The sequence below is a fragment of the Setaria italica genome, chromosome VI (assembly GCF_000263155.2).
Source record: "Setaria italica strain Yugu1 chromosome VI, Setaria_italica_v2.0, whole genome shotgun sequence".
NCBI classification, from domain to species: domain Eukaryota; kingdom Viridiplantae; phylum Streptophyta; class Magnoliopsida; order Poales; family Poaceae; genus Setaria; species Setaria italica.
In genome coordinates this window covers 31,611,004-31,632,062 of record NC_028455.1, presented here as the reverse complement: position 1 = coordinate 31,632,062, position 21,059 = coordinate 31,611,004, and the positions used below count along the sequence as shown (strand labels likewise).

Below are 21,059 nucleotides of genomic sequence, written 5' to 3'. Positions count from 1 at the left end.
TCAACTGATTCAACTTTCCGTCTGTCTACAATCTGCATAATTCTAACAATCACTTGAAAAAGAGCACGCTGCACGCTCTCACTTGAAAAACCAATGGCCACCATCATCGACACAACTCACACAAACCGTTCTTTCCCATGCATTGGTGTTGACATCCAAAACTGATTTAAAGATCCTGCCGTATTGCACATCAATGGCTCAATGCTGATTGCAATTATGCCAGATAACTGATAAGGCAATGATAACCAACTTAACTTAGAAATGAAATGAACAATGGTAGCATAGAAACGGCTGCTTCTGTATATAGAACAACGAAAATAGTGTGAGTTGTGCCCAAAGGGATCATGGAAGGAGGAAGTCCAAACTTGTGAAGGTCGCATGGCTTACGTGCAAAACGCGCATCAGTGTGATCAAATTCAGCCCGCGCAAAGGGGCAGCAATTCGGCCAGCCACAGTTGGGAGGGGATCCTCAATCCGGGACTCGCCAACGATGAGGGGATCAGGGGTTAGGGTGAGGGTGAGGCTCTGCCTACGGATCGGTCGGCGTGCCTCCTAAGCCAAGTCGCCCGCCGCCATCTTCCGGAACGGAAACTCTCCTGGTTCTCCCTTCTGCAGTGCCGCTTCTCTTCGTCGCCAGCAGGAGACAACCCGGGAGGAGAAGAAGCCCCTCCGCAACGCCGAGGTAGCCGACCCCGTCGCCGGACGGGGACGGAGATCCATCAGGAATGGGCAAGAGAGGAGGACGACGATGACAGGCGCATTGGAGAACCATTTCAGAGAGAGTCAGTGCCGGTTAGGGGGTTTTATATAAATATTCGGATCGCGATTAATAGTCGCGATCCAAATTGGGGGGTTTTACGAAAACTTTATTTACATAAACCCTCCTAATTTGGATCGTGGGAGGGCTTTATGCAAAAGCACCACGATCTTGCCGGTCGCCATGGCCATGGCGGCTCCGGCCACCGCGAACCCGCCCCGGCGATCACACCAGACCGCCTCCAGGGATCCAGGCCCCTGACAGACCGGATAAATAGCGTGATTCGCATCTCCGGAGCCCCCGCACTCGAACGAGGAGAAGATAGTAGACGAGATGGAGGCGGGCAGGCGGCGCGCCGCGGCGGCGAGCGGTAGGCTCGCGGACAGCATCACCGCGCCCACATACAACGAGCGGCTCAATGACGGCACCCCCATCGTCCCCTTCGTCTTCAACAAGGACCTCCCGTAAGCACCAGTCCCCTCTCTCCTGCCTTCCGCCTCCCGTTGCCGTTCACCCGTTCCTCTCCGTCGGGCCTTGCCTTTATGTCGAGACTCGAGATCGTCTTCGGCGGACAGCCTCGGCGGATTTGAATTCGTTCACTTTGTATTGTGATTCGTTTCCGCGTGCTCAAACTCGGATCGAACTGAATTCAAAGTTTCGAACATGACATATTGCGATTCAGTTTTCAAACGCTGTCATGTGCATCGTCAGCCAGCCACGAGCTCTGCTTGCATGGTGTCAGTTCTGTCGAAGTGAACCGTAGTCCATTTGCTTTTCTAAAAACAGGGCCCGTGTAGAAGTGATCAGAGAATTATACTGGTACATAATTTTACTTATGTGCAGTATTACTAGCTGCTTGAGTATGATAAAACTACAAATGTTTGCAATCTCTGGACACGTTAGTCTTGGTCAGTCAGCACCTTGCTCAACATAGCTGCAATGTTTGCATTTGTTCATCACTGCACCTGAGCGGCTGAGCATCTTCCAAACGTATGCAGTATTTGCCTTTGCAGTTGTTATACATGCTCCATTTCTCACACAGATATCAGTTGCATCAAACACATGGAAATAGACCAAAGAATAGTTGAGTACAGATGCTGGTTATTCGTAGCTAGCTCCCATCCCAGCCAACAAACTGCAGCAACCAGACATGATATTTTATATAAAAGGTCGCAAGAAACAAAGGCTATCAAGTGGTTATGCAGTACCAGACATGATTTTACATAAAAGATCGCAAGAAACAAGAACTATCAAGTAGTTATGCAGTACCAGACATGCTCACAGAAGAAAAATCAGCTGCAATTTATGCCCAAATCAAACAGGATTTACAATGCCAGGGTGAAAGTATTTCCCTGTGTCCTTTAGCACCACAAGATTTTCTAAAAATTGCAACATTGATCCGGTACAAATTGGATCTTAAGCAGTTCAATAATAAATAAGAACAAGGCCTACTTGAAATAGAGCTAAACCCTACACCGATCATCACAGGATATGCCTCCGAACTGATCTTCCACCTTTCATACACCAGCTTGCATGCACCAGCCCATATTAAAATTACTGAAAGGAAAATAACTCTAGAAGAATTCGAACTCTAGAAAGTTATCTGTGCCCTTCTGATTGGCAGCTGAAGCAGCAGCCTTATCATTAGCTGGGACCGGCTTCGGTGGGCGATCGAGCTCAACAGGCTTTGGTACATCTGGAGGGCTCGCGCAGCGTATCAGCGCCCAGTTGACACCCTCAAAGAACGGGTGCTGCTTAATCTCAGTAGTCCCTCGTTTGTAGCCAAGACGATGCTGCGGATCCTTGACCAGCAATCCTCTTATCAAGTCCCTAGCTGAGAAACTCACAATTGGTGACTCTGGGAACCGCAGGGGCTGACCAACAACGTTGAAGAGTGTAGCCCGGTTTCCTGACCCCTTGAAAGGGGTCTTGCCAAATAGAAGTTCATACAGGAATATACCAAAGGTCCACCAGTCCACAGCACTGCCATGACCTTCTCCCTTGATTATTTCTGGCGCCAGGTACTCATGGGTGCCAACAAAAGACATGGAGCGAGCATCCGTCGGCTCCGCGATGAGCTCAGGCAGTGGGCTAACTTGGTTCACAATCTCAGGCTTTGGCTTCGGCTTCTTCTCCTTCTTTGACTTGGACTTGGAGGAGAAAAACCGGGGACCAAAGCAACTTGTTGGAGCGACACATGCTGGCTGGATGCAGGACGGCTCGATACAAGCAGGCTGAACGCAGTATGCTTGGTTGTTCCTCTGCAGTGCATCTGGTCCAGGGTTGGAAGACTTGACAACAGTAGGGCTTACATCGCAACGAAGGGAGAGGTCAAAATCAGACAGCATGATGTGCCCATCTTCCCGAACAAGGACATTCTCTGGCTTCAAATCACGGTATATAATCCCAAGCATATGCAGGTATTCCAGCGCGAGTAGAACTTCTGCTACATAGAACCTGGAAAAAATGATTATAAGCATTGCTATCTTTATCTGATCTCAGGCAGTGAATAATATATAACAGTACAAATATAAACCATGCAAGCTCAAAGTGGTATATTAGAAGCAAGGGATTCATGCAGGAATATGCAAGGATAGTTAAATACGATACAAGTTACTGCAGTAGACAGCATTAACAGAAAAGGAGAAAGTGGATGCAGCAAAGAACAATAATCACTATAGGACTAGAAAGCTTCAAAAGAAAATTAATATTTGCAAGATGTATGAGGAATGATGTAATTTAGGTGTTGGAACATACTTTGCTGCTTGCTCTGAAAAATATTTCCCAGGTTGCCTTTGTCGAAGAGTGTGTAGGTCCCCTCCGGGGCAGAACTCCATCACCAAACATGAGAATTTATCTGTCTCAAAGTGGGTATATAGAGTTGGAAGAAACGGATGGTCCAGAGACTGCAGTATCTCCCGCTCTGTCTGTGCTCGAAGAAGCTTCTTCCGGCTCGCCAAAGACCCTTTGTCCATGACCTTCATCGCAAAGTAGCTTTTTGTACCATTCAGTTCAGAGAGATAGACACTGCCAATATCACCACAACCCAGCTTCTTAAGCAACCTAAAATGGCTCAAACCAAGAATGCCATCCCTTGATCTGATCACTCGGATGGCTTCCCACCTAGAATCACTCCCCTTGTGCGGCTTCGTCGTGCTGCTGCTCATGCTACTGCACGAGCTCTCATCACTAATGTTGCTGCTTGCACTTGGGCGGCACATGCTGCTCTTCCCACTCTCTGGAAAATCAGCTCGGTCGCTGATCTTAGCACTGCCACTGGTCTTCCTCAGGCTGTTCGTCCCATCGCTGGCTTTTGCCGTAGCAAAGCTCTCGCTTATGCTACTCTTCTGCGACGTATTCTTCTCCTGGTTAGCGTTGCAATCCAAGATCTGAATATCCTTCAGCTCCCCAGAATCGCCTTGTGGGGTTAGTGGCTCATCCAGGACGCCGGAGTCCGAGCAAACGCTGGAAGGACCCTTGTCCAGCATAGATGCAGAAGACTCTTGCCGCCGATGAGAGGGCTTTTGCTCCTCCAAAATCTCCTTACCAGGAAGCTCCGGCGTGCCATCCACGTCTTTCTTGTTCTCCTTTGCAGGAACTGGATCAGCCCCTGGTTTGACCTGGTGCCCAGGCACATTCTGCTTCGCAGCCTCCACAGACACGGTGGCCATATAGACTGAATGCAAATCTATCAGACGAGCGGACACCAAAGTCCTACTTCACCTTATCCAAAATCTAACAAGACTACTCACTGCTTAATCGCGTTCCTCCGCATCTGAAATTAGCAATGAAGAACAAAGAACACCACATTAGCACGTATTGATAGTGCTGTCTAGAAAACAAAGAACTGGTAGCTCTACCAGGGATTCAACACGAGACTGAAACGCATGAAGAAAAAAATAAAATACCAGAAAAATTGTCAACACTAGCAAGGGTTGGGACTGGGAGACCTAAAAATGCCCATAGATGAGCTCAAAGTTCATTGTGCTGCACACAAGATTAGCAAGCAGGCAGGGAGCAAGGAGGTAGGCGCAGCCGCGAGCACCTGCCTAGACACAGCACAGATCCAACACCCAGTCCGTTGCATCAACCAAAGAATCACCAAAGGGCACAGCACAACAAACAGGTCCCAGAAATCACAGAGAAGCCATAACATTTGCCATGAAAAAAGATGGGGGCGATATGAATGCGGCCATGACTGAGGTGCCAGGAGACAAGAGATTAACAACGAAAGCACTGCTACCTGGAACAGCTGCAGAATCACGAGCCCCTCTCCCCACTTCTCCTTTGGAAAGACGCGGGGGTAGCTGTGGTGGCGGAGGAGGAACACCAGAATCACATGAGCCAGACAGCAACACAGCCACATGGAGGCACTAACTCAAAGGAGGCACTAAATGCATCAAGAAAAGGCGAAACGGAACCAGATCAAGAAAGCGTTGGGCGGCATTGCATCAACAGATCAAGAAAGGAACCCAGCAATCAGTCAGTCGGTCAAATCAGTCAGCCACGCAATCAACAACCGAACTAGACATGGAGAGTAGGAGACCAAGATACCTCTGCTAGGCGGCCATGGCGCTGCTGCAGGTGCCGGCCGGCTGGCTGCGTCCGGCCCGCGAGGGTGGGGGAAAGGAGCGGGAGCAAGACAGCAAGTGCATGTACTAGGGATAATGGATTAGTACTATTACTCCTCCATGTTTTGTGATCATATATTGGGGAGAGAGAGAGAGAGAGAGATGGCGAAAGGCAAGATTAAAGTGGGGGCGGCGTGCTCCTCCTGCCGCGGCTGTGTGGGGGCAGTCAGAGCGAGCAAGGCTGTGCAAAGAAGAGAAGGGTCAAAGCTCAAGGGAGGGGGGAGGCCGGAGGCTGGCCCAAAGCTGGGGCTTCGGGCTCATAAACAAGTGTCGCCGATCTGGGCGTGCTCTGACCCACTCGCAGTACTTTTCTTGTTTTATCTTTGCTCTTTTTTTTTTACTCACATGTTCACTCACTGTCCTCGAGGTCAGGCCAAGCAGTCCCAGTTTTGACCCACCCGGCGTCACTTTTGGTGGGTGCAGTGCAGCTCCCGAGGTGATTATCTTTGGTAATATAGTAATTAGTTAATTACCTCTACACAGATAGTAGTACTTGTGCTACTCAGCTTTGCTACCGGTGGCACGAGTATTTCTCGGCGGGTTTCTATTCCTACCGTGCTTGGAATACTAGAAAAACGCCTTAGAATGGATGGAGTATTTTTCCTGACAGGATACCAAACCGTACAAGGTTTGCATTGCATTCAAAACGATTTGTACTCCAAACTCCACTGAGTTTGAGAGCTTAACTAAAATTTAAAAGATTCCAAGATGGCAAAGACGATGCAGAGGCGAGACTATGCAAAAATGGAGTCGAGGCCTCCACGCCATTTGTCTCGCGAGGGCAGATTCGGAAACGCAGGGGCTCCCAAGAGGGAGAAACGGCAGCAGGGAACAGCCTCCACAGCCTTCAATCACTCGCTGTCCCCTCGCCCATGCCCCGACGCAGACGCACGCAGCTTTCGCTCTCTTGGATGGATTAGCCAGTAGGGGCTAGCGGAGCGCGAGCGCGCGCCGCTAATGCCAATTTTCGCCGCTAACCTCGAGGCGCAAAGCACCGTCTGCGCCTCGGAATTCGTGGCCGCCCTTTGTTTAAAAGCAACCACCACTCTACAACCAAGGGCCAAGAGTTTTGTAATGGCTTCAGCAGGGGCTTCGTTCGGATGGATGTGCTTGGAAGTCGCTTTCGCCCAACAGAGGCGTATTTTCCGCGAAGGCGCCTACGCACAGTGCCCGTGAGCCCTGCGAGCGTGACACGGCGAGCTGGACATGCCATTGGCTTGGCTTCGCGTGGTCGCTGCTCCCCTGCCTGGCTCCTGCAGCGCGATAATGAGCGCTCATTAACCCTGCAGCATCATCAGCTTTTGCTTGACGTGGATCTGGATCAGATCTGACACATCCACACATTTTCCAGTTTTTTCCCAGCCTCTCCAACCATCCGCGGCGCTTAACACTTGGCGTCTTTTTTTCTGACACACGACAAAAAAACTGGTTTCCGATCATCATAACAGCCCTGGAAGTATAAATGTACCAGCATGGACGTGATGGGCTCTCCCAAATACGGACAGCGAGCGTAGTAGACCGTAGACGACAGCTCGGGCAGCAGTTTGGGCCGACAGCCAGATCCACGCGGGGCCAGGGCCGCAGAATCTTTGCAGCTGCCACGTTGCTCCTCCAGCCAGCATGCTTATCCCTGGCTCCCTGCCCGTCGCGGTCCGTTCCCAAAAACTCCTATTCAGGGCGTACTTCCAAGCTCCGTTCGTGTGGCTCATGGCGCGCCAAGCCTACGGGAATCGGGCACAGATCTATCGCGAACAGTTCGGCCATGCAGACGGCGGTGGCGGCCGGCGGCAAGCCGGACCCGGTGGCTGCTTGGGGGAGAGCAGGGATTTTTCGAGGAATTGTGTTGGCTGTTAGAGCGGCACATGGATTTTTGCGGCTGCCAAATGGGCAGCGACAACGGGCAGAGGGCGAGAAGGCGCTCAATAGTGACATTCCCTAGCGTGTACTTGTGCACCACACCCCTGCTTTGTGCCAAACCTACACGGTTCTGCAATCTTTGGTTCGTCTCTGGCTTTCTGCTCTCTTTTCGCTATCACCATAAATTTTTCCCGGCTACTCTAGTCCACGTGGTCCATGCATCTGCATCAAGCCCTGCAGCTCGATAGGAATCTGTCAAGGGCAGTGCAGTTTATGCAGCATGCTTGACCACTCAAAACTGGGTCGAGCATTCAAACTTGGTTTCACGAGTAATCAATGGCGAACGAGCTGGGGTTTGTTCTTTGTCAAGGAGGAGCCAGTGAGATGGTTAGTGGCTTAGTGCCAGCGTAAACAAGTGAAGGTTAGTCTAAGCTTCTATTGGCACAACAAAGCCTATAGGTTTGGAGCCATGAGCCCCGGCACATGGAGCCCCTCAAAGGGCTGGCCGAAGGGCATCTGAGGGAGATGCCCTACGAGAACTTGTTTTAGTCCTGGAGGCACATGCGCGGCTTATTAGCGTCGACGCTGGAGCTGGATGTTTTTCTTTTCCTGCAACGCCAATCGGAGATGATGAGAGAACAGAATCCTAGGTGCCAACGTGTTCGCTAAACCAGTCAGATTGATCTTTGACCGGGTTGGATCCAAATCCGATGGGCCAAGGTGTGCTTGCTGTTATCATGCCACTTGTGTACTGTAACAGTGGTGAATTGAGCAGAGGCGACAATCAGGTATTCAGGTTATACGGTACCTGACAGTGGCTGATGAAGGCTACTCCCCCCCAGTTGTTCCTTTGCAAAAGAAGTGCCGAGAGACAAAACCGCCAGCCTTTTATCAGTCACCTGCAAAAGGAAAAGGTTTAGTATAAAGGGATTCCAGGAAAGGCACACATCAACAGCAGATTCAGATTCAACATCAGATGAAGATGAAGTGCAACTGAAAAGAAGAAAATGTGAGGTCACAACTCAGCTAGAAACTGATGTCGGTGGTAAATTTGTGGAGCAGCCAATATGTGACCACACTAGTGTCAGCACAGAGGTATCAAGAGTTGCAACTTGCAATGTTGGGCAGGTGCAGGCCTAAATAGGAATTAGGTGAATGGCAACACCAGCAGGATGTACAGTTTACATTGCACTCTGCCAGCAGCTTTGTTGTTCGGATATCTCGGTACACATCACATGTGCTGACAGGGATGCAAGATGGTCTGCCATCACAGCACAGAACAGCCTGATCTGCCGATTACAAAACGGGTAGTTTCCATTTAGGCGAGTCCTACCCCAGGAGATGTTGAGAGGTTGAAGTCGCTAGTCCCAGGGTTCTTTGTACAGGCAGAACCTTAGCCCATTTGGTTACTACTATTGAGTAAAAAAATGCAGTGTTAGTCAGACATAGCTAATCAGAATTCTGCAATATCTAACATATAATGTACAAAGCTAAATCTAGCTCTGTAGACCAGCTTCCAGCCCTCCCTTGCTCGAGTTTATAAACAAAATCACCCAGTTTCTTCAAGACTTCTTCCCACCCTTACTGAGCTTATTTCTTCTCAAGCCAGCACATATCTCACGGTATAAAATTAACATAAACAAGGCCAATTCCGCTGCATAATAGTGGCTAAAACCTGACAGCATAATCTGATGGAAAAACATGCTTTACATGAACCTAGCAGCATTAGGGTCAGAGAAAGTTGTTATTCTATTGTAAACAATGTCGTACTATGCACAACAGTGATCTCAGTGCAGTTGGTATCTGCAGCACAGTAATTGTCATAAACTGAATTGCTCCCAAGTAGAGAGCATACTGAAGATGATTAGCAGTGAGAGGGAGGGAGGGAGGGAGGAGATTTGCCTGTACATTCTGTTGCTGAAGGAATTTAGTGATGCAGGAGATAGAGCATTAGTATTTCTACGGAATTACAACAGTGGTTAACGGCCAGCTAATTGAATAGCCGATGAGGAATGGCAGGTGTAAGAACTGCACAAAAAGTAGGACTGCAAATTTAGTCACAGGAATAACTAAAATAACTCACATTATTGTGTGGTGCATTGGAGCTCACCATTAGATAAACTGAAAGAACACTTGTGAGCAAAAACTTCTCTAGGGTCTAAAGCCTGATTGGATAGCAAGATTTTATCCAAGTTTTCTGCCCTGAAAATAAGTATGAACAAAATATAGTTAGCAGGATCAACATGAATCCAGCACCGGAACATAGATTAGCAACAAGGTCCCTTATTTCCATATTAGCATGGCAAGAAGTTTTCGGTCTATATAAGGAATGGCTATTTCCAAATCTGCTTTAAAAAGTAGCATTTCTCACAGAAAATGTTATAAGCAGATTCACATTAAGTTGGTATGCAAAAAAGGGGGGAAAAAGATGCAACTTCAACTAGAGCACAGCTGGCCCATAACAAGTTTGATAGTGCAACCAATGTATTATCCAAGAAGTACCTGACGAAATTTTGGAAAGAGAATTAGTCATTGGTAATTTCATATCTATAAGAGTACTTACTGAGCCCATGATGGAATCAATCTACAACTACGCCTTATTTCCCTTTTAAGCTCCAACTCATCAATATCACCTTCATCAGAATCTTCATAAGGTGACATTTCATAGTACTGCAATAAATTCACAGAATGAATGTTAAGCAACCTACTTCTCGAACCATAACCATGGCAAAGTTCTGGCAAATGATAGAAGATAACAGCAGCCCATAATGCAGCTGCCTGCAGTTCAGTCTGTAATGAACTGAAAGGTTTCACCTGAACATTTCTCCAGGTTATCAAAAGATACGGTTACACAACTACAAGGGAAACCACTAGATTCTGTTAATCAATAATGCATCATGTGAACCAAAGGATCCCAGTGCTTTTAATATGTTCACACTTCACAATCTATTTTTTGTTCCATAATTACTCAGCATTTCAACTGTTTCTAGATGTACCACCAGATAGACATCGAATTGTGTGTGATATATGAGCAAAGATTCTTTCCCACAATGTGTGTGATTTGAGTTCCCCTCACAAGATAATGCAACACTTAAGGTAATATTTAAAACTTCAGTTGTATTTTTTATATAATTCCAATAGGCATTGTAGAGAATGTAATTGTACATTTTACAAAATTTGTTGCTGGGATGTCTAACCAGAATTTGTGCTAGGGGGAGATTCTCAGAAGTTCGCCGAAATGGAATGCACTAATTGATAACATGCACTGTCCCTCACACCTTATAGTGTAGGTCTACAAGGTGTAGGTCTACAACTGACAAACTGCAATAGCTCTGCTATTTAGATTCCCTATTAATTCTATGCCATAACAATCTGACCCACCAGGCCACCAGCCACCAAAGAAGACTTTGTTAATGCTTTTCTTATTTTCTCATTAGTGAGAAGGGCCTTTTCCTATTTCAAGATTTATAGTGGGAGCTTCTAACCCTTGGGAGAAAAGAAAAGGGGTTGTCAATCCTATTGATTATTTAAATTTATATTAGATGTATCAATTGAATGAGTATACCATATCCACATTGTCTGACAAGCTTTCCTGAACCTGAAGCCCATAACCTTCAGATTTCCAATCCGCAGAAATGCACTTTAGACTGTTGCTTTCAGATGCTATAAGCCTATGAACAGATTCCATTCTTTCATCAGATAATAATGGATTCTTCACCCCTTTCACTAAATGCTCCACCATATCCTTGCCATCCTGAAATGATTAAACAGCCTAAAAAAGTTAGTTCATACTTCATAGAGTAATTCGAAAGGCGATGATTGTCGTAGTGTTTACTAACAGTATTGTTTGGACAAGCATCCTTCATGACATTTGTAGAGTACATTATTTCCACCAGCTTCTTTTGACGTTTTGGAGCAGCCTCTTCAGCGCATTTTGTTTTCCTGCCATTTCCCCTCTTTCCATCATTTTCCCTCTGCCTCTTTCTAGTAATAATGTCTGCATCCCTTTTCTTCTGCTGCTCCACTTGTTCTTGTCTGTGCTCTTTCTCTTGCTTTAATCTTTCACGCTCTAATGCCACAGCTGCTTTGCGCTTTTCACGCTCAGTTTGTTTCTTCTCTTCACGACGCTTTGCAGCTTCAGCTGCCTCAAGTGCTCTCACTCTAACATCTCTTTTTCCTGCAAATGAGAAGTTTTGTTTATTGAATGTCTGATCACTGATGTGCCCATTCAGGAAAATGTAAGTGTAGTACTTTTGTACAACATCAAACATATAACTTATGATCATAGCATCTTGCAAGACTACACTTGAACAATTATATTAAAATAAATTTCAAACTTAAAATAGCTGCAAACAGATTAGACTTACCACATGATGTCAGAGGTCGTTGCTTTTGTTTTACATTTGGTACAAATGATGTCATATTAGATACTATATTCCTAGGCCTGAATCCTTTCTCAAGATTTGTTTTGCTTCTGTTCCTTTCACTTTTGCAAGACGACATTTCTGCCTTACTTAATCTGCCAAGGAGCGGGTGAATCACTTTTCCTGCTTTCCTAATTGAAGGAGCACAGTTATCCTTGGGGTTCTTTATGTCTTGGTTAGCTCTGATATGCACATGCCGATCAGGCTTCCTTGTGTAGGATTTTCCAGCTGTCAAGTCTAGGCTGCTTGTTCCTTTGCTTTTATATATGTTAGTAGCATACCCAAGCGGCTTTTTGGCAGTCAAGCCTTGCCTTGAATACTTTCTACCAACAGGGCCAGATAAGTTCACTTGGTTCTCATTTTTCCCTAGGATGGTGCTATCTTCATCAATTCTATAGCAGTCAAGTTTTGGTATAGAAACCAAATAACCTGAACTTGATCCCGTTCTTCCAGATAGCTTTTCCAGGTTATACTTCTCAACCAAAAGGGTCAAAGGAACATCACTATCCTCTTGGACACCATAAGCATATGACGAACCATAAATAAGGTCATCAGACATCATAAAAACACCATCCAAATCCAAACTATATTTGCCAAAATCTCGCAATTTCTTGCTGTCATGACTTTGATCAAGCAGGTTACCGTCTAAGGAATAGGCAAGGGATCGGTTCATCAGTTTCTCGAACTTAGATGGCAGTGACTGATACACACCATCCAGTGGTTTCATCTTGTACTTCGCAGAAAGGCTGGAACTCAAGTTGATCAACTTTGTAGACTCACAGAATGCCTGAAATGCCCTATCACTAATGGTCGGGCTGTTAGATCGAACAGGGATGCTGAAGTTCTTGCATTCTTGCATAGTTTCATCAAATTTAGAATGATCTTCAGCTCTTGCAGTCTTTAAACCTCCATTCGGACATTCAACGCTTGAATTTTCCTGAAAATAATAGAATTCACAAGTTTCAGCAGTAGGACAACTTCACAATCCCAAACAACAGTACCGGAAGGAATAAAGTACATGAAATGCAATAAACTAGGTACCATATGGTGTTATAACATATTGATCTAAAAAAGGGTGTTATAACATATCAAAACCCTGCAACCAAACAAGGTGAAAATTTTAAATGTTATTTGATAGTTGAAAACTATATTGAAGGATTTATTGTATCTTTTTCAGGGCGAGGTTCTATGATAACTTGCATATGCACTAGTAGAACTGTGAAAAGGTTTGCATAAAATGTATCCAAGTGCAAGTGATAAACAGCCACCAAATAGGAACATATCTGAAAATTCTAAATCAGAATAGGTAGTGTGCCTTTGCTAATGATGTACCTGTCTTATGTAGCATCTCTCACCATCAGCTTGAAAATCAGAGAAGCCAGCCACAGATGCAAACGCGCTATCAAGATTGTTCGCTAAAGAATAGGAACGAGAATGTTGAGGAATTGTTGTTACTTTAGTATTCAGACTGCTGCCACTACACAGAGAAGCTTGCAAGATTGGAGAACTGCAATGAATAGCATCTGATAAGTTAGACATACTTTTTTCAGGTGAATAATTTGCAGCTGCTTGAACTTCATGTGTCAATGGACTTGTCTGGTTACTTGCATTGATCCTTTCCTCAATATTCGGTGAACTGCATTCACGTGATCCCAACCTACTTAAGCAGGAAAGTGAAGGTAGTGCCTTCCCTGAGAGATTTCCTCTAGTTTTTTTCTGGTCATAATCATCTTGATTGTCCAGGGATGATGATGTGCTCATTATGCTAGAAGAACCATATAGCTCATCATCTGATTGTCCATTCATCTCTACCTTTTCACAAGATGAATTCCAATTTACCTGGATTTCACGTGCACTTAATTTGTCCAGGTGACTAGCAGTTCTTTGAACATGTGACTCGAGTGAAGAAAACATTTCACCAGATACTGAACTGCATGAGTGTTCACATGAAGTCTCTGGAGAGTTGTTTTGTTTATCATTCACTGTTTGGAGGCTCTCATTTGTTGTGATTTTACTTTCTGTGGTATGCAGTACACCTGCTATTTTAGATGAAGCACCACTTGAGACATTTGGCATCACAGATTTACCCTTGTTTGGAAAGTTTGCATGAGCATGATCAGACTGTCTAGGCTGGCACTTGATTGAATCCAATATTGGTTCCCTTTGGACGCTCTCAACCAATGTGAACTGAGCAGCAGACGCCATTTGAGCTTCCACAGCTTTACCAGTCTTAACACATTCTAAAGGTATTTTAGACAATGAAGATTGCATCTGAGCTGACTCACTCTCTGCGCAGACAAAGGCATCTTCAGCACTACCAGTACTAGAGTCACCACAATGAATCTCTGCAGATACAAAGGCATTCGCGATACAGGAACCATTGTGACTAATTATTGTTCCCGAAGAAACAATGCTGTTCTGACAAGCCTCACCATCATCTGTATACTTCAGCAGAATCTTGTCAAGATCAGTTTGAGTTTGAATACAGTGCAATGTAGCCTTTTCGAGCAGTGGACTGGCCAAGAAATGTGGCCCTCCGAGTGAATCAGTTAGTGCCGGTTCCTTTTCAAGCAATAGATTAGCCATGGAGTTGGTTCCTTGAACATCTGGCATTTCTGACCTGAGTGAAGAAAACTTCTTGCTACATCCTGAACTGTATAAGTGCTGGGCAGAAGGTCGTAGAGACTTGGTTTGGTTATCACTCACTGCTGCACAAGAATCAGCATTTAGTTCCACTGCATTATCGAAAAAGCATATCTTCTGTTCTGTGCCTGCATGATTAAGAGTTCAGTAAGAAGGCAAGAAGCATGCTGTTACGTAATGACAAGAATTTTGACCAAGAGGAAGCATAAAAATTACCATGACGTTGTAGACTTGTTAAGCTTTTGTCTGTCGGCATTCTACGGTTTCTTTCTGCAGTGTGCAATGCTCTTGCACTCTTACATGAACCAGCACTCAGAGCTTCTGGCCTTGAAGATATATATATATGTTATTCCAGGCACAAACATCACGTGCCTCAGAAGTATTATCAGCCAACTGATAAGGCTGCAGAGCAGATTCATTGATTGGAGCAGGTAGCACATTATATCCTGAGCTTTGCTGTTCAAGAGTTCTGGAGCTTTCATCATCACATCTATCAAAAAGACTGCTTCTTTTTCTTAATTTTTCGGTATGATCAATTGTGTTCAAGGGATCCTTTTCAATCATTGGACTAACCAAACAAAAGGGTCCTTCAAGAGAAGTGGTTTCAAAAGTATGTCCTGCTTCCTCATCAAGCAGTAGACTGGGCATACAGTATGTTCCTTGAAGAAAATCAGATTCAACACAGTGCAGAAAATCCTTTTCAGCTGGTGGGCTGGCCATGCCATGTGATCCTTCAAGAGAATCAGCCAATGTTGATCCCTTTTCGAGCAATTTACCATTTTTAACGTGAAGACTGGTTAATACTTCGATAGGAACATTTTCAGCAGTCTCAAATGCATCATTTTCAGGCAGTGGTCGACTGGATACACAATCAGGTCCTTCCAGAAAATTGGGTTTAGTTGAGTGCAATGATTCATTTTCAATTAGTGGGTTGGCCATAAAATTGGGCCCTTCAGAAGATTCTGATTCAGCAGCATCTGTTATTTCCTTATCAAGCACTACACTGGGCATAAAATAATGGCCTCCATGATGATTAGTATTCACACAGTGCAGTGTATCCTTTTCAAGAGAATCAGTTAATATTTGTTCCTTGTCAAGCAATAGACAAGCCATGGAGTTAGTTCCTTCAAGAAAATTAGCTTTATCAGAGTGCAATGTACCTTTTTCAACCAGAAGACTAACCATAGAATGTGGTAGTTCAAGAGAATCATTTTCAGGATTTGTTGCAATCGGATCATTTTCAGGATTTGTTGCAGCTACACTAACAAGGCCTTCCAGAGAAGCAGGTTTCACTGAATGAAATGAATCGATCTTAAGCAGCGGGGTAGCAATACACATTGGGTCTTCAAGACATTCAGTTTTGGCAGTGTATGATGTTTCCTTTCGAGGTGATGTACAACTGGTGATAGGTGTTAGGAATAGCACTTGTATTCATAACAGGGGCTCTAGGCCCATATATATACAGGTACAAGAAGGGAAAAATATACAGAAAACCCCCTAATACAATATACATCTAACACCCCCCCTCAAACTCATGGTGGGTCAAGAACACTGAGTTTGGAGAGGAAAAATCTATGCTGAATACGAGTCTGGGCCTTGGTAAAGAAATCAGCCAGCTGCAATTCGGAAGGCACATACTGAAACACACATGATCGTAGAATCAATGACAGTTTTACACGTGCATTTCTGGCACTGATTAAATTTTTCTGAACTGTTGATATTCATGATAACTGGTTTGACTTCAACAGCTTCATCAGCAGTTCTTTGTTTGACCCAATGATTGATCTCAGGAAAGACATGATGCACATGATCTGCGCTTTTTAGATCAGCAAGATCAACCGACAGTTTTCTTACAGTATTGCCTGCAAAAGAAAATTCCAAACTTGAAATTCTTGTGTTCTCGGAGCCATGGATGGACAAATTCACAAAAATTGGGACAATAAATGATAAAGCACTCCAGATTGGGAACAAACAAAAATCACAGCAGATTATATTCTCCCAGTACATACATTTTGTCCTTTTTCTTAGATAAGTACATCCTATCATGTTCAGCTCAAATATCATTCAACTAGTTGTTAATGACTAGTACAGCATAAGCAAGAAGCACATGGAAATAGGCAGATTATTGTGAAAGAGAACAAACTAGAAATATAAGTAGCCACTAATACAGCAATTCAAATCATAGCATTAATAGAAACTCAAACTTCACATCACCAAACAAGACATGAACTTAGCTTGTCTAACAAGCTAACATACCCATGATCTCTTACTCGGTACAAAATACACACCACCTCATCATCTGTAATCAAACTACATCACTCAAAAGACATAATTTGTGCTCCAATGCACTTAAATTTTACCCACTGTTTCAATAGGTACTATCAAAAAAATCATGAAAAAAATCGTTTAACAAGAATGCAACGAACAGGGGAGAGAAACCAAGGTACCTACCTTGGGTCGCAGCATGTCCTTCTTGACAATTAATACGTGCACAGTGCAACATGTCCTTTCCAAGCAGTGAACTAGCCTTCGGTTGTGGTCCTTCAAGAGAATCCGTCAATGTTGTTTTCTTGTTAAGCAATACACTAGGTATGGAGTTAGTTCCTTCATGAAAATTGGCTTCATCAGAGCGCAATGTATCCTTTTCAAGCAAAAGACTGACCATAGAACATGGTACTTCAAGAGAACCATTTTCAGCAATCTCAATAGAATCGTTTTCAGGCAGGGTTCCAGCTACACTATCAGATCCTTTCAGAAAAGAAGGTTTCACTGAATCATTTTGAAGCAGAGGGGTGGTACTAGACCTTGGGCCTTCTAGAGGTTCAGTTTCAGCAGCATGTGTGGTTTCCTTTTCGGGTAACAGAATGGTGACAAGATGAGGTACTTCGCAGAAATCAGCTTCAACAGAATGTGACGTCTCATTTTGCAGCAGCAAAATGACAGCAGAATGTGGTACTTCAACAGAATTGGCAGGTGATGGGTTTTCATTTGAAGAATGCATGCCAGTAGATTCAATGACAGATTCTGATGCACATTTCTGGCGTCCATTAACTTCTGCTGATCTGGTGATATTCATGATACCTGGTTTGACAGCAACAGCTTCAGATGTTTTTTGTTTGAACTGATGATTGACTTCAGTCAATTCATGATGTACATGATCTACACTTCTTGGATTAGCAGGATCAACCAATTGTTTCGTTACAGTATTTCCTGCAAAAGAAAATCCCAAAGATGACATTCTTGTGTTCTCTAGAACCATAGGCAGACAAATTCACAAAAAAGAGTGCTCCAGACTGGAAACAAACAACATCACAGTGCCTAATTTCTCCATCATGTTTAGCTGAAACATCAACTTGTTGTTTAGAACAGTTCAGCCTACGCAGGTAAGTTTGGTCTCAGTTGATTGAAGTATATGGTATATTTGCTAACTATATGATTTTTCAGCACATGGGAACAGACAGACTATTCGAATGCTCTTTCACAAAATTTTCACCAAATGAAAAAAATGAACTGTAGCTTGGTACACCATAAGTTACTCTGGGCACAAAATACACATCACCGTATCAACTACAACCTAACTACTACATCACTCAAACGACATAGTTTGCGCCCCCCAAGACGCTTAAAATTTTATCCGCTGTTTCATTATCTAGTATCAACCCATGGGGCACGATCATCAACTGATTATCCGGACGAACCTAAATTGAAATGGAAACAGATGCACGGCAAGACCACGGCCCCGAGACGGAATTGAAGCGCAGAACCCCCAGCAAACCAGAATGCAACCAGCGGGGGGAGAAATCGAGGTGCCTACCATGGGTCGCGACGTCTGCGGGGGGCTGGAGCAGCCACGGCGGGGGCCGGTGGCCGGCGGCGAGGAGGGCGCAGGCGAGGGACTGGGAGTAGGACTCCACCTGCTGCCGCATCTGCTCCTCCGCCCGGTCCCGGAGCTCCAAGGCCCCGACGCCGGCGTCGGGCGGGAGGAGCCACGGCGGGGGCAGGTGGCCGGCGCCGCTGAGAGTGCGGGCGAGGGAGCGGGAGTAGGCATCCACCTGCTGCTTCATCTGCGCCTCCGCGAGGCCCCCGCGCTCGAGGGCCCCGAACGCGGCGGGGTGCGGGAGGAGCCACGGCGGGGGCAGGTGGCCCGCGGCGAGGAGGGCGCAGGTGAGGGTCTCGGAGTAGGACGCCACCTGCTGCCGCATCTGCGCCTCCGCCGCGTCCCGGCGCTCGAAGGCCTGCATGAACAGCGCCTCCATGGCTGCGGCGGTGGCGCTGGCGGTGGCGGTGGCCGGCGGGTTTGGGTTAGGGTTTGATCATCCGGTGGCGCGGGGCGAGTGGGGAACGGAATTCAAATTTTCAAAGAGGAAGCGGTGAGGGGGGCGGGAGGAGAGCTAACGGTTTTGTTCCGGGATCGGAGAATCGGTTTTAGGCAAGGCAACCACGGGTCACGAGCGATTGGATCGTTTTCTATTACTGTAGCTTTGCTATATTCTCCTACTGTGATACGGTATGATCGTATGAATTTGTTATGCTTGATATTTGGGCATTCGGAAGAGTTTAAAGTTTTGGCTGTGAGAGTCATATCGTTGTCCCTTTTTTCATTGAAATTTGAAAGCATGCATTTGAGAGTGTGCTTCAGCCTATTCAGATTATTTTAGCTGCAGCATAGCAGCCAACCATTAGCTCTACAGCAAAATGCACACAGCGGCAGCCAGAAAATAGTCCCTGTTGCTAGACGGATAGGTGGTTAAGCTTGCAACCAGTTAGTTGGGATGCAGCGGTAGCAGCAGCCACAGCCATAGTCGGTTAAAGAAGCTGAAGCGAACATAGCCAAGGGTCTGGTATCGCCTCGCCTTGCCCAGGCAAAGAGAGGAACATCCACTTGCAAATTTGCTCAACTTTGGCAAGGCAAATCCCGCATCCTTGTAAACTTGCTAGGCAGGATATTGATATTCCATGTCAACAGAGCCAGACAAGCAACCCGATGCCTATCAAAGGATCCAAACAAGCAAACACGTCTTAGCCTTCATGAATTGTTCGGAGCGTTAATTCGAACGAATATCTATTCGTTCTTGCTAGAATAGGCAACCCATGGCATACATTCCGTTCACCTATTTTTATTTTTAAGATGAATTCAGCTGTGTTGCTGCCGTTTGAACGGTTTTTTGGAGACTTGGAGCGCTTTGAGTGATGGGTCCGAATTCAAATAGGCCACTGTTGCAATTACTACTATACGCGATCCATTTTTAGATGGGCCAGACTTTGTGTCCGGCGGCCACTTCGCAAGCCAAGAAGACTGCGGCCAGAAACTCGGGGGCTTTCCAAATTCAAGCCCCGCCAAACAATTCGCCACATTTTGGCAAGCTCCCGCCCAAATTTTCGGCTTCGATGTGCCTTCGCCCTCACCATACCGCCCAAACAATTCGAAATCAAATTGCCAGTACTGAATATCCCAACCAACAAACTGCGCACCTACCAGGGATTCTCGCTTTCATGTTCGCAGAACATAAATTGCGAATCTCACGATATTGAATTTGGAAAGGCTAAATACTGACGAAAGGCCTGAACGTCCAGTCGTCCTCAAATTTCAGAAAGAGGCCAGAACGAGCCCCTATTTCTGAAGAACAGAGACTAGGATCTGAAGACAACCGAAATTACAAAATTGCAGCACAAACCAAGAGAGACCTCAGCAGAAATTGATGCTCAGGGAATGGACAATTAATCCAGGCAATACATGAATTTGCAATCAGAAATTGCATTGGTGAACTACTCAGGAACAATACACCAGATTCACGAAAGCACACGCGCACACTTCTTACATTAATCAGGCGACCAAGTACTGGAGATACAGGAAAGCAGGGCAACTACCGCCGCTGCAACAACCATCCTACTACAGGGGTGAACCAACCACGAGAAGACAACCGCATCGCCTAAGAGCTGGTGAACTTGGTGACGGCCTTGGTGCCCTCTGACACGGCGTGCTTGGCGAGCTCGCCGGGGAGGACGAGGCGGACCGAGGTCTGGATCTCGCGGGAGGTGATGGTGGGCTTCTTGTTGTACCGCGCGAGCTTGGCCGCCTCCGCCGCCAGCTTCTCGAAGATGTCGTTGATGAAGGAGTTCATGATGGACATGGCCTTGGAGGAGATGCCGATGTCGGGGTGGACCTGCTTGAGCACCTTGAAGATGTAGATCTTGTAGGTCTCCACGCTCTTCTTCGCCTTCTTCTTGCCCTTCTTCTCGCCGTCCTTGCCGGCGGACTTGCCGGCCGGCAGCCGCTTCTCGGCCTTGGGCTTCTTCCCCGCCGGGGTCTTCTCCGCCTTCTCGGCCGCCGGCTCCTCCTCCGCGGGCTTCTTGGCGGCGGGCTTCTTCTCGGCCTTGGGCGCCATCGGGATCGGGTGGGGGTTGCCGCTCGACTAGCTCGGAGAAGACGAGTGGATGTGGATGAAGATTGGGGATTTGTTGCTGCTTGGTGAAGAGGAAGGCGGGTAGGCGTGCGGCTTTATAGAGGTTGGGAGGTGGGCCGCGATTGGTGGGACGTGCGAGCCGCGGATCGGTGACGTGGTTGTGTTCGATGGCGCGGTTGGGCTCCACCGTTCCTGAGGACGGATGGGATCATGCAGGTAGACGCGGATCGGTGACGTGGAGTGGGAGGGAGTTGGGGAGGAAGAATTCCCGAGCGCCGCGGATCGGTGACGTGGTATCCTGGGGCCCACGCGTCTGTGGGCGGGGAGGATTGGGCGTGGCGGG

At 46.2% G+C, this 21,059-nt stretch overlaps 3 protein-coding genes across 6 annotated transcripts; all 3 read right to left on the bottom strand.

Annotated features, from left to right (window-relative positions):
- Positions 1 to 2,032: 2,032 nt before the first annotated feature.
- LOC101775187 (serine/threonine-protein kinase D6PK) lies at positions 2,033 to 5,561 on the bottom strand. Of its 4 annotated transcripts, none has more exons than XM_004973719.4 (4): positions 5,312 to 5,561; positions 5,001 to 5,147; positions 3,515 to 4,532; positions 2,033 to 3,214 (listed from the first exon to the last, which is right to left on the bottom strand). In XM_004973719.4, the coding sequence occupies exons 3-4, from the start codon at positions 4,426 to 4,428 to the stop codon at positions 2,332 to 2,334; spliced, it is 1,797 nt and encodes a 598-aa protein (XP_004973776.1). In that variant the 5' UTR covers positions 4,429 to 4,532; positions 5,001 to 5,147; positions 5,312 to 5,561; the 3' UTR covers positions 2,033 to 2,331. The 4 variants fall into 4 exon arrangements, with proteins under 4 accessions (XP_004973776.1, XP_022683416.1, XP_004973775.1 ...); XM_022827681.1 differs by having other exon boundaries at positions 5,001 to 5,130; XM_004973718.4 differs by lacking the exon at positions 5,001 to 5,147 and having other exon boundaries at positions 5,312 to 5,559.
- Positions 5,562 to 15,920: 10,359 nt separating this feature from the next.
- On the bottom strand, positions 15,921 to 18,568 carry LOC111257726. The gene is made up of 3 exons (XM_022827781.1): positions 18,127 to 18,568; positions 16,764 to 17,522; positions 15,921 to 16,174 (listed from the first exon to the last, which is right to left on the bottom strand). The coding sequence occupies exons 1-3, from the start codon at positions 18,566 to 18,568 to the stop codon at positions 15,921 to 15,923; spliced, it is 1,455 nt and encodes a 484-aa protein (XP_022683516.1).
- Positions 18,569 to 19,998: 1,430 nt separating this feature from the next.
- Positions 19,999 to 20,785, bottom strand: LOC101774517 (histone H2B.1). The gene has a single exon (XM_004973715.3). It carries the CDS (start codon positions 20,696 to 20,698, stop codon positions 20,243 to 20,245), a length of 456 nt encoding a protein of 151 aa, XP_004973772.1. The 5' UTR covers positions 20,699 to 20,785; the 3' UTR covers positions 19,999 to 20,242.
- Positions 20,786 to 21,059: the final 274 nt, after the last annotated feature.